This window comes from Equus asinus, chromosome 30, assembly GCF_041296235.1.
Source record: "Equus asinus isolate D_3611 breed Donkey chromosome 30, EquAss-T2T_v2, whole genome shotgun sequence".
In the NCBI taxonomy this organism is placed as follows: domain Eukaryota; kingdom Metazoa; phylum Chordata; class Mammalia; order Perissodactyla; family Equidae; genus Equus; species Equus asinus.
In genome coordinates, this window is record NC_091819.1 from 4,175,130 (window position 1) to 4,189,026 (window position 13,897).

General features: G+C 41.0%; 1 protein-coding gene across 2 annotated transcripts in view; it reads right to left on the reverse strand.

The window, feature by feature from the left end:
* Nucleotides 1–1,060: 1,060 nt before the first annotated feature.
* NEK7 (NIMA related kinase 7) overlaps nucleotides 1,061–13,897 on the reverse strand; it is a 160,562-nt gene continuing 147,725 nt past the window's right edge. For both annotated transcript variants that reach the window (XM_070501372.1, XM_044762682.2), the window contains one exon: nucleotides 1,061–4,092. In XM_070501372.1, coding sequence (XP_070357473.1) covers nucleotides 3,982–4,092 — 111 coding nt within the window. In that variant the 3' untranslated portion in view covers nucleotides 1,061–3,981. The remainder of the gene's footprint in view (nucleotides 4,093–13,897) is intronic.

Here is a 13,897-nt window from a genome sequence, read left to right on the forward strand (position 1 = left end):
TAGCTCAGGGCTAATCTTCCTCAGCAAAAAAGAAAAAACCCTGGTTACAAACCTTAACTTTAAAGTTCCCTTTTACTTTTTTATCTCAAGGATTAAAATTAGATCTAGAGACCTAAGTGAACAGTGAAATGGGTATGTACGAAGACCAGAAAGAAACTTCCTAGGATAAACGTCTCCATCCAAAAGTAAAATACACTTTACTAACTTTCACATCTTTCGCTGAAAAATAATGAGAGTCTGTTTTAACTCACTATTAATTGTGCCAGGAATTCACATGTAATTAAAAACAGCTAATTTAACAATTCCATCAAAGTCCTTTGATAAGGGTTTCATTGCAGGTGTCTTTCTCAACAATGTCATTTTGATTTTAAAAAGTTAACGCATCAATTTGGTGGTGACTATACCTGCACCAATGGATAAGACACTTAAACACATATGCCTGGTACTGACTTTTATAATTAAGAAGCATACTTTTGGAATAATATTTATAACTAGTCCAAGACTATCTTGTGCCTAAAATTTACTCTTACCTTACAATCACGCACACACACAGACTGAAGGTTCTTCAGCATAAGTCACAGGTTAGAAAATTAGCTATTCTTCACCACGATCTAACGGAACGTGAATGTGGAAGGTACTCCCATCCCTCCACCACCAGCCTCGCAGATTCTACCCCATTAAGATCTTCACTTATTATGTGGAAAGAACATTCCAACCATTACACTGTTAGCAGCACATTACAGTCATGGGAATGGAATCTGCTGCCTAAATTCTAGACTCTTTTTACAACTTTAGAAAACTTTTCTTATTCAAAGACAGAAAATGATGTACTGAAGAGAAGAGGAACATGTGAAGATGTGCCTGAGTTTTGCGTATTTAAAAAACTCCTTCTTAGGGTCTGTCAGAGCTCTCTCACCACCCTGGACGGCTCCAACCCTTGGGCTTCTCCCAGGTGGTAAAGTCACGGAAACGAACAAGAACTGTTTCTTTAGGTTTAGTGTCAAGTGAAAATAAACAATGGGACACTTCAGGGAGAAAAGAAATCAGAGATCCATAAACATTTTATTGTACTCATTTTTAAATTTTATATTTTTATTTATATTAGGATATTATACAATTTTCAAAGCTAACAACAGAATCTTTTTAGTAGGTGTATTTGAAGCATAACAAAATAAAAGTATTTCACAAAAGAAGTCCATATTACAGTACTATTGAAATATGAGGCATAGGATAATTACGCATTTGTGGGTTATAAACACAATACATTCATTTTAAAGAAAAAACATTTAATATGAATAACATTTTGGCTAAAATAAATATCATGTAAATGTTAACAGCAACACCTGAAGTATAATGATACAAGAATGGTGTTTTGTAAAAGAGACTATGTAAATGGTAAAGCATTCATGAAATGGCTGTAATATCTTACTACATTTACAATCATTGCACATCGTTGAGCACTTTATACAGGAATTCCCTTCTTCCACCATTCCTAAACCTCAGCTTACAAAACAAAGTCACCCCACATTTTCCCCTGGGCAACTGGTACCAAAGTCTAAATAAGGCTTAGAATCGGATGTACCTTTCATTTTACTGTTTGCCAAATCAATCCAAATGTTTTACTTAATCAACACAAAGTTTACCTATAAACAGGAATATAAAGAGAACATTTTATAAGTGATTATAAAAATTAAAACTTCTAATCATCTTCATAATTCTTTAAAATGATCCCATTCAAAATTAGAATTTGTTTTTTTATGCAGTGGTTTCTTCAGGAAAAATATGAACACTTAGATAAAAAAAAATATCCAAAAAGTTTCCACATGTAGAAAATAATAGTGGATTTCCCTGATCATTAAATTTTCCCCAGCTGTTTCCTTCTAGCAGATAGAGTCACTGAAAGAAAAACTTCAATTTTTGCTTGCAAGTCACTGCGAGGGGGCAAGCTAATGAATTTTAGATCCAGGTATTTTTTCAAGATTGCAAGAAAGAGGAGAGATCTATTCCAACCACAGAACATTTCACCTCCATCAATTATATTGCATTAAAATGAGCATGACAGTAATCGTCAACAAAAACAATTCCTCTCATACTTCTGGCGATAAATCTATGGATGCTCAGGGTAAAGGTTGTAAGTCACTCGAATCTGGGAGAAAGAATGCATCTGGCCCTCATAAAGGACCGATCAGGTTTCCTTTGCCTATTGCGAGATAAAACGACCCTTCGGATACCATAACTAGTGAACATACCATAACTGACTAAATTTTGAAAAAAAAGAAGAGTTTATACTTTTGCCCTTTATACAGTTTTAAAGTTTACAAATGACTTGAAAGTATTAAAATGATTGTAAGAAAAATACTTACATGAAAAAACAAACCCAGCAATTACATCGGCTAAAGGTAGGTGTTCTCTGAACATGAGGTTTTCACGTTGGCAGGATTATCCATCCCAAGGTTACATGGTGGCATGGTGTCCCGTAACGGTGACTACGACTCGGCCTTTTGGCTTCACAATTCTGTGAGGAACTGGTCACCACTGACATGAAGGCATTCAGGGAAAACACACTTCCACGACAGCATTTAGGAAACTCTGCCCATCTCCTTGAACTAAGCGAGGCGTTACCATGTCGGTCATCTTCATGCATGAATACAGTACTTGGTTTCAAAGCTTCTCAACAGAAATGTTAATCTCATAAAAATTCTGACTGTGGTAATGGCCGGTTTTCATTTCTTTAAACATATTCTAAAATTACAACCTTGTCAAATTAGTTGAAACGGCATCAACATTCACAGGTACAGCACAAGACACATCCTTTCTTCCTCTCTAACAAGATAAAAATGCATGCATATGGAGTGGCCCAAATTTCTAAATATTAAAAAAAATGTTTTCAATCCAGGAAAACTTTCAAATACAAATATTTTTTTAAAGGGTATTATGTTCTCAGCAAATCTGAAACATTAATGGATAAAAATGCACATATGCACATACAATATAAATAAGAGGGAACTTGAAGAATATAAAAAAATTTCTGAAGGGGACCAATCAGAACTTCAATAAAATCTATGAATAAAAACATATGCTGACACTACGGTGTACAGTTATGAATAGAGCATTTAAATTTATAAAGAAATTGAAATATAGTACTGTAAGGCTATTCAAAGGATATTTTTCAAATGTACAAACAATAATAAAAACACAAAAAAGGCGTCGGGCAATGTGAAACTTTCAAAATTACTATCACACCAGCCAAACAAATCCTTAACCACTTTTGAAATGGATTCATTTATATCATTTTAACGCAAAGAGAAGATCAAAGATATTAAAACAAAACAAAGGCAAAAAACTCTTCAGTGTCTGACTCACATTTTGTCCCCGAATCTTTTCACATTTAATAGTTGCATTTTCAACGTATAAGCTAAGAATTCCAAATGCTTCTCAAATAATTTGTCTACACTTATCTTGAGAACTGTACTTGAAAGCTACAAAGCTAAGAACCAAAACACATACTTCAAACTTTTAAAAACAAAATGATCACGAAAGCACACAATTGCGTTCCTCTCGAATGTCCACATCCGACTGTAAAGCGAACACGTCCCAAGTTTAGATACTCTTCCCTAGGCTGGGAGTGTATCTTGACGAGCGCCAAGCTGCGCCTTCAATATTTGGCACTGAGAGTCTATCTGAACACAATTTATCAGCAGAAAACTCTAAATAACTCTAAAAAAATCTCTAGCCATTAAAAACCATCGTGTTTCGTTTACTCTCCTAACATGCAATTTGATTATTCCAAAGTCTTTTGGGGTTTGCAGGCAGGTGACGCAAATTGGTACAAAATGAAACTTATACGAAAACCGGTTAAGGATTCAAAGCACACTAGCTCTGAAATATTCATCTTAACACCCAGACAAAAACGGGGAGGTATAGTCTGCACAGAAACACTTTAAATTATTTTGGTTACGTTCTTCATAATCTTCCACGTGTCTAGCTGCTGGCGGTGCATGCGTGCATCCTCTTCGCCACGTCATAAACATAGGCGATGTCTGGTCGCTTCTCCGGGTCGGGGTTGATGCACATGTTTACTAACTGTCGTAGCTACGGAGAAAGAGAACACGACACACTCAGGAGAGCCATTCCAGTTACTTATTAAAAATCAACAAGCTTTGAATAGCTATAGATTTGCAGAGAAGGGACACTTTCTGAGTAAATATTCCTTTGACTAAAAATTTACGGGACTGCTGTCAAAGATTTTATAATTAGCTGAATGTTGTGAGAAGCACCTTCACACGTGGAGCAAGAAGTACTTCCCGCAGAGGCTTTAAGACGACCTTATGATTCTTCAGAGAAGTTTAATCAGAAGATACCAGTCACTAAAGACAACAGGTTTTTAACTGTAAGGCTTCAAATTAACTATAGATATACACACATTGATTGGATCTAGAATTTACCACATTAGCCTTGAATCTAAGTTTACATTTTCATAATTAGTTTACCATATCTCTAAATTTATATAAGGCAATTAGGGTAGATGACTATCATGGATTTATCATGAACCGAGATATATTATATAATTATATTTCTATATATCAAGTTTTTATCAGTTTCATGTTGAAGGAAGAGTACTCCTCTAAACTAAGAATAACGAGAATACTACTGCATTCTAATTCTTGTCTGTGTGAAGTAGTATTAACATCCTCACTTCACAGATGAGGGGGCTGAGGTTTACTTATTTACACCACACAAGAAAGCACATAGCAATAGACTAAGAAAATATCCCCCGACCTGGTCCTAGAGCCACTGAGTGGAAGAAAGTAGGACTTCCTTCTCAATTTTAATTGCCATGAAACTATGTGTCTTCGTAACACTGGAGATGGTGTTTTATAGACAGCGCGCCAAATGAAGAGGAAGAATCAGATTCTTTTGCTTTATAAGTATGTCTTTAGGAATAATCTAGATATTTTGAAAGCATGCATTAAGTTTTTCTGGACAGTATACTGGCTCTTCATTTATAAAATTACTATAAATTCTTCACAGTCCTCAACTTCAACCATAAAAATTTTCATCTAGAGCAAATAGAAGTGGTGATAAAATTTGTGGGCTGAATCTTTTAACAGTGCAATGGAGAAGGTTAACGCCAGTGAGAAATGTCATTCTTACATCCAGGACATGTGTGAGGAGCTCACGAGACAGGAGTGGGGCCGGAGGAAGGAGACGGCAGGTACAGTGAGGTGGAAAGCAGGCTTGCTGAAGGCCCTTGTAGCCCTGTGCCCTCAGGTCAGGCGCTGTCTCTGGAGGTTTATTTCTTTGTCTACACAGCAAGGAGGGTGTAGATGCCCTATAAGGGTTCTCCTGGCTCTAATCCCTTAGATGACACAATTCTACCAAAATGACGTTTCATGATTCAACTTCACATTTGGAAATTGAACAGTATCGATGGTCATGTTACACTCACTGAGAGGGTCTGAGGACCTTAATTTGTACTCCTTGCAACGGAGCAAGGAATAGCTTTAAAAACCCCTAAGGGGACAGCAATACCCAAGGCATTTTATTATGGTGATCTAAGAGAAACTCAGATCAGAAAGAGGCTGGCATTTTACCCATTATATAAAAACATATACATCTAGTTATACACAATACAGACAACAATGGGAAAAGCATTTACAATAATACTTATATTTAAAAGGATAATGTGTTCTAACAGATCATCTAGTTGTCACATATTTTGTTTAGAGATAAAAATGATAAAAGCAGCAGAAAGGATAATAGGAAAACGTAACTGTGGTACAAAAATTCACTATATTTAAACAAAATACAAGTGGATGCAATAGCAATTTTTTCACTGAATAAAACTGCCACATCCTTCGAGCTGATCCAGAAACCTTACTTTTCCTGCCTAACAATTGAGAACAAGGTGAAATTTCCAACAGGCTGTGGCAAATGTCTGGCCCTGACGCTCTCCTGCCATGAGGAGAGAGCCCCCAATATTAGAGAGAGACTGACACAAGTTTGCTGAGACGACAGTGTTCTCTAGCTCTCCAAAGTAAAAGACGGGAACTAGGAATAATAAGGAGGGGAAAGATGAAGAGGGGCGCGAGCAGGGAGAGGGAGCCACATGAGCAGCTGCTGCTTAGCCCCCTCTGCAGGGACAAGCCCTCAGAAGAGAGGACAGGTGAACCAGAACCCTACAGCAGAGAGAGCCAGAACAACGCACTGCTTGCTTTTTTCTCCTCATTTATGTGGCTCGATCTCCACCAGATACGTAGCTTATCTCATCATCAAGATTTTTCTTTTCCAGAGGGACTATAAACAAGCACCACAGTATAAAAACCAGATATGAGATATAAAATAGGCATACCTCACCATATTTATGAATCAATCTCTTAATAACTTCTTCCCTAAATTTTTTGTTATGGTAATAAACTAATAAAATATGAAAATAAAACCCTATACAATTAAAATATGCTTCGGCAGCGATTCTCACTCGTTCGCGACACCAATCTTTCTGGAGGATCCACTCTGCAAGAGACACTGTGCTGGCATCTGAGGACACTGAGGAGAACGGGGACACGGAACTATGCACAAAGGAAGGCTTACAGCCCAGGACGGGAAGAGAGAACACGACTCATTCTCCTTTCTGTCATCCTGACTCTTCCTTTCTGCCTCTCTCTTCCTCCCGTCATTCATTCATTCATTCATTCAGTCACTTAGCCAATGAATAAAATCTTATTGAGTATTTACTCTGAACCAGACACTTTCCTAGGAGGTGCAGACAAAGCAATGAATAATCCATGGTACCTGTCCTTATATGACTCACAGTCTAGTGAGGGAAGACTAACTGACAAAGAAATAACTGTGAGACTCAGGAAATCACACAAATAATTCTACTGTGAAGGAGAAAACAATAGGTAGCTCAAGAAATACTTATGAGGCAGAGTTGGGAAGACCATACACAGCAGCTGCCCAGAGGATGCCATCATCGCTTTCCCCGTTTTCCTACAATCTACTTACCTCTGAGCGGTCCCACCTTAGTCACTGAGGACCCCCAGCTGACTGTATTCCTCTCCATTCCAACCACTGCACCATCATCCTGGGTCACTGGGCATCCATCTGGATCCCCTCTCCAACACAAAGTCCTTGATTAACTGCCCCCACCCTTCACTTTCATTCCAGTTTAGTCGCTCCTCCCCAGGGGACACCTACTCCTTAAAACGCCATGTGTCACAGAAGAAACGCAAGCACAAGCTCCTGTCCTTCCTGGTCTCTCACGCCGCCCTTCATCAAGACCATTTCCAACTCCTTTCCTCCAGTCGATCCTCTCCCTTTGGGTTTACGTCATTCGATTCCAGTCTCGACCTCTCAGCACAATCCTTTAGCCACTCACTTGGCAGCACCATTAATAACCGATCCTTTGTCTTTTCATTATCCCTATCCTGAAAAATTTTCCTTTGCTTCTACAGCAGGATGTTAAGGACTGCTGGAGAAAATTCCAGACAACATGTAGTCTGGAGTCACCGGATTCACGGTTTCCAACTGCAGCTGGACCTCAAAAGCTGTTCTGCAACCCAACTGTTACATCTGACGAGGCCCATTCCCCACAACGGCTAGTCTCAACCCTACTACCCCGTGGGTGCGGTCCTCCTCCATTCCTTCTCACCCACCTCCCTGCCTCCCACCTCGCAGAGACACATCAGGACCATCAGACCTCAGCTTCCTCAGTGTCTAGCCTCAACACTTCCAGACATATCTGTATCTGAGCCATCTCATCTCTCTTCTTCTAGTATCAGAAGAATATTTCTTTTCTTCTACTCTCAATTCCATCACTGGAATCTCATCCAGAATCTGAACCTTTATCCACTGGTAACTAGGACATAGTTGGCTCTGAATGAATATTTAAGGAGTGAACAATGATCAGTGGGATCCTCTTGTCCATTTTCAATCTCTCCTCCTTTGCTGACACCTTCATCATAGTCCAGATAAGCACAGTTAAGTCTCTCCCACGTTAAAAAATATGCATGGAACCCCTCCTAACTACTGCCACATTTTACTTATTTGCTCCACAGCCAAGCTTCTTGAGGGTGAAAAAAAATACTGTAGTTATGATATCCAGCTCCTCAGTCTATTACTGTAAGCTCACTGCCATCACCTGTCCACCCCCTCCACCCCAACAGGACTTCACTGAAGCTGCTGTGGCAAAGATGAGCAGTGATCCAGGTGCTCATCTCACGAACTCTGTTCTGTCCACCTCTCACGTGCCCTCTCTGTGCGGCTGATGCTGCTGCTGGCACCGTGTCGGGGGGGCACTCATCCTCGGACTCCAGGCCACCACTCTGGTCATCTCCTCTAGCTTCTCTCACTGTTCTCTCTGGTTTCCTTTGTAGCTTTATCTTTCTCAGACAATCCCTGTAATGTTGGTATGTCCCAAAGTTCTCTCCTTTCCTTATCTCTTCCTTTTCCACTCTACCTTCTTATCCTCTGTTTTTTTTTTTTTTTGATGAAGATTAGCCCTGAGCTAACTACTGCCAGTCCTCCTCTTTTTGCTGAGGAAACCTGGCCCTGAGCTAACATCCGTGCCCATCTTCCTCTACTTTATATATGGGACGCCTACCACAGCATGGCGTGCCAAGTAGTGCCATGTCCGCAGCCGGGATCTGAACCGGCAAACCCCGGGCCACCCAGAAGCGAAACGTGCGAACTTAACCACTGCACCACTGGGCCGGCCCCTCTACCTTCTTATCCCAAACAGCTTTGTTTGCTTCCATGGCTTCCACAACCGCCACCAGGCTGAGGCACACAGACACGGATTGTCAGCCCAGACCCCTGCATGGGCTCCAGTCATGGATCTCCAACTGCCCTCTGAGCAGATCTATCCACAAATACTCATATTAAACATGTCCAGAACTGAGGTCTTACTTATTTTTCACGCCAAACCAGTTTGTCCTATCTTGGACAGTGTCTCCAATTTCTCAAGCCAGAGGAATCTGAAATTCACACAGGACACCTCATTACGCTTCCTCCCCACTTGCCCAACAACCATCAACCACATCCTACTGTTTCCTGACTGCTGACAACTGCCTTTCTTCCTGCCTCACGGTCTCCACTGTCGCTGTCTGGAATAGTTTTGCAGCTTCCCGTCCCCAGCTTTCTTCCAATCTCCAGCACTGCCTAAACACCAAGCTGACTACAGTTCAACATCAAGCATTTCAACGGCTCCCCAGTGCTCTCTAGAAAGTCGAACACCTTCAGCACAAGATAACATGGGCTTCTAAAATCTGGCTCCTGCTCACCTTTCCAGACTCACATTTAGCGCCAAACCCCTCCTCCCTCCAGCCCCACCCTACATCTAACCATAAGAAATCACTCACAGTTCTGTGCTCACCAAACTGTTTCAGGGTCCCGCATCTTTGTTTATGCCATTCCTCTTATTAGAATGCCTCTCTCAAAACCCCCTGCTCTCTTCTCTGACGGTCACTACTCATTTCAATGCCCATCTCTTCTCTAAAGTCTTTCCTAACCACCCTATTGCCATGTACAACTTAGTATTTTCTACTTGGCCTCCATAATATCCTTCACGTACTTTTACTAAAGCCCTTATTAACACCTCCTTGTACTTCACTCAGTGTCTGTGTTCTCCAAACAGCAAGGTCTGGAGGATGGACAAACAGTAAGTGCTCAGTGGCATGTTGAATGAATGCAAAAATGAATAGGTAACTTCTGGGTGAGAGAAAAAAGGAAGGTTTTGTGGCCGTGGCATCTGAACTGAGGTCTGAAGCATGAACAGAATTTTAATATACAGAAGGGGCGGAGAGGATTCTAAGCAGGGGTAACAGAATGAACGAGGATGCTCAGCCAGAGAAGGCGTGAGGCATGTGAAAGCAACGGCAAGGGCTCTCGGATGGCTGGGGGTTGCAACGGGGATGAAATGATAAACTGAGGCCAAAGAAAGGAAAGACTCGAGGAGTTTATATCTATTCTTGCAGGCAACAGGAACTCGGCCCTTACACCCAAGGGAGAGATCATGAGAGCTGTTTCACTTCACATTCTTCTGAAATAGTCCAGGTTAGAGCAAAGAGAGAGCAACGCCAGCAGAACGCTCAGTAAAGTTCCTCTAAGATTTCAGGCAAGAAGCATTGTTCATCAGAAGCTTTCACCAGGATATGTGAAAGGACAGTGTTGCCACTAAGAGGAGGAGGAAGGAGCAGTGGCCTTGAAGGGGCAAGAGGGACAGTGAGCTCTGAAGGTATCACATTTGAGATACTGCCATATTGACATTTGGGTGGAACTATGATTTTGGAATGTTAGGTTTAATTCTGCATCTATACCTAGATAACTGAATTGTATATTTGAACAATTTTTGTGACACTACCCATTTCTAGATTATGCAAATAAAGGAGGCAGTTCAAGTGAAAAGTTGTCAACCTATGGTGAACATAGTTTTCAACTGTATGGTTCTCTTAAATATGCACGTCTTCATTTAGTCTTGCTTAAGGGCAGCCATCATTTTGGATTATAAACATATCCCATAATTATATAGGATTTAATATTTTACAAAATCTCCCATATCCTTTTAGTATTTATTTATTATTATTATTTTTTTTGGTGAGGAAGATTTGCCCTGACCTAATATCTGTGCCAATTTTCCTCTATTTTTTTTATGTGGGATGCCTCCACAGTATGGCTGAGGATTGGAGTAGGTCTGTGCCTGGGACCCGAACCTACAAACCTGGGGCTGCCGAAGTGGACCGTGCATAACTTTAACCACTAGGCCATGGGGCCAGCCCCTTAATATTTAAAGCACTGTAAACCCCCCACAACAATCTCATTTTACAGAGGAAGACATTAAGAATCAATTCAAAAAGTGACGGTGGAGCCTGAATTGGAACCCCATCAGCTGATCTTTAATCAGGTCTTCTCCACTCCTCGCTGCCGAGAGCTTGCTTACTTTTACTCACGGGCCTTCTGGTTTGAATTCCTCACGATCCTGATTTAACTCTGCATGCTTGGTGATCATTCAGTAAAAAGCACTAACTGGTTGAATTTCAAATCATTACCACTATAAAGAGATGTCACTTGGTTTAAGGTCGTATCTGGGTTCCAACCGAGAGAGATGAGTTACTAGGTTTAACCAGGAAATGCTAGTTCTTAGGTGGTCATCACAGAGCGGAGAAAGTACCATCTCAGGGACGTCATTCAGCTACTCCGGGGCTGGTCTGGTTTCTACCCAGTGAACACAGCAGTGAGATGCTTCCTCTCTGATCACGGATGTCAACCTGACTTAGTTTGATTTCCCTTAAGCAAATCAGCAGAATAGAATCCATCACTCCTGGTCCTTGTCAGAGAGTATCTAACAATGTATTGAATGTTCGAAGATTTGAATATTCAAAGAGTATTGAAAGGAGTGCTACAGAGCTCCCATCAAACTCTTGCTAAGAGAATTAAAATTCAGGGAAGACTCTGTAAAGGATAAAATTCATCGTCCCAACTTTGGATAATTTAACCAAATTAGGTCACCAGAAGGCTGCATCCTGGGAGCACATGAGTTTATCCTGCTGCCAAATCACCTTTCCAAACTCATCTTTGCTGCTTTTGGATTTCATCAAACATCACTTGGGTATCTGCTGCATAACTGCTGTTGAAGACACTGCCTGGCACACTATCCACGGATCCTTAGGGAAGAAACCTGCTGTCATAATTTAGTAGGAAAAAACCATCTTTGAGGAACTGGCATATTTCCTTCTTAAAAACAGAAACCATTTGCTTACTGTTTCCCTCTGAGCAACGACAGACAGGAAGCTATAACCAAATGAGCCAGTCAACCGCAGCAACTCTGCTGGCCATTAAGATACGGGTACAGTTCATTCCCTTCCACCCTCGGTTCTGAATCGGTACTTCTATTTCTATCTTAGTAACCTGTGAGTCATGTTTCTTGTTGTAAGTTATCTCAAATCCTTTTTTTTATTTAAAGTTTGTCAGCTGAGCTAACATCTGTTGCCAATCTTTTTTTTCTTTTCTTCTTCTTCTTCTCCCCACAGTGCCTCAGTACATAGTTGCAGGTCCTTCTAGTTCGGCTCTGTGGGACGCAGCCTCAGCGTGGCTTCATGAGCGGTGCCATGTCTGCCCCCAGGACCTGAACTGGTGGAACCCCGGGCTGCCGAAGTGGAGAGCGTGAACTTAACCACTCGGCCACGGGGCCGGCCTCCTATCTCAAATCCTTTTTGAAAAAAGATGGATTGTAAATAGAAAATGAAAGATTTACAAAGGCCTGAATTCTTAATTTGATGCAGTTTTCCTTCATATATATGAGCTCTCTATTGATTGTTCTAAAGATACATTTAAACAGATTGTCAACCTAGTGTGGGGCAGGGCAAGGGAGAATCAGTTGCAACAGTCTTTTGGCAAAGTGAGGGAAAAACAATCACAACAAATAACTTACTTTCATGTTACAAACAGCCATGGCCTAAGTTTTATGCCTTTAACTTTAATAATTTCGTTAAAAATGCAAGTTTATATGGATCCATGAACAGTCTCTTGTCACATCAGATCACAATTTGAGTTATATAAATAAGGTCACATCTCGTCCTTTCTTCTTTTTATGTAAAGAAAGTATGACCTCACTTTTAGATGGTAGAGGTATTTGTGCCCCTGCCATAATGAATAGGAGGATTAAACAGTCACCTACACATCAGAAACTAGGAATAACATTAAGAGACAGCAGAAAGGGTTTAAAAGTCATTAATCAGAGAAGAGAAAAACTCATACCTTTGCCATATAGTCTCCAATTTTTATTTATTTATTTTTTTTTGCTGAGGAAGATTGGCCCTGAGCTAACATTTGTTGCCAATCCTCCTTTATTTTGTATGTGGGTTACCACCACAGCATGGCTGACGAGTGGTGTAGGTCTGTCCTTGGGATCCAAACTCACAAACCTAGGCCACCAAAGCAGAGCACTCGAACTTAACCACTATGCTAGGGGACCGGCCCCTCCAAATTTCAAGTTGTAAATAACTACACATAACAGGTTGATTCATTTGGTTACTCAGAGGCACACTTTCTGCAGCTGGTGGACATGTCATCTGGAGGCCACGTGACTTAGGTTTAGGGGCTCCATGGAAGCAGTGGTTAGTTTTTCTAAGTTTCCAGTGGACAGCTGGAATACAGTATCCTGAGCATTCTCAGATCGAAAGACATCTCTTTGTGCCCCAGGAAGCAACTCTGGGCCTTCAACTACATCCTATTTCCGGTACCAGAGCAGAGAGAAAACCATTTCTTAAAAGCTGCCATGTCTTGAGTTCTCACTGTGAAGCAGGCACCATTCTGTGCATTTTTACATGATTTAACTTCCCAGTCTTCATAAGCGCTCCATGGGGTGGGCATTGCTAGGACACACTTTACAGAGGAGTAGCGTTCCTCAGGTCACAAAGGCAGTAATGGGCACGGCCTGGGACCGAAGGCAGGCGGTCCAGTTTCAGAGCACAGCCTTTGACGAAGTTGCCGTGTTACGCTGCCCCATGAAAATCCTACTTGGTCTGCAGGTTCCTTCGTGGCCACCTCTGCACAAGCTGAGGTGACCTTCCAGATAGGCAAAGACAGTTGTCAGGCTATTTGATTCTCAAAAGAATGCCAGCTCTAACGCCGGCTCATCTGGTGTCTAAAATCAGTGGATCTGCCCTCATATTCCACAGGCCAACTCTGATCAAAAATTTCCTCCAAGAATTCTCTCCAGGGCTCTGCACAACGAGGTACGGGTCCACCTTATTCGTGAGAGAGACACATAAACGATGACACAAAAGTGTTCAGATTAGTACGACGATGAGAGTTACAATTTTAATGTTATTTCTAATCTGACTCACTCATTAAAATGACAGTAACTCCCTTCGAACAAATGAAATGTACTTGAATGCTC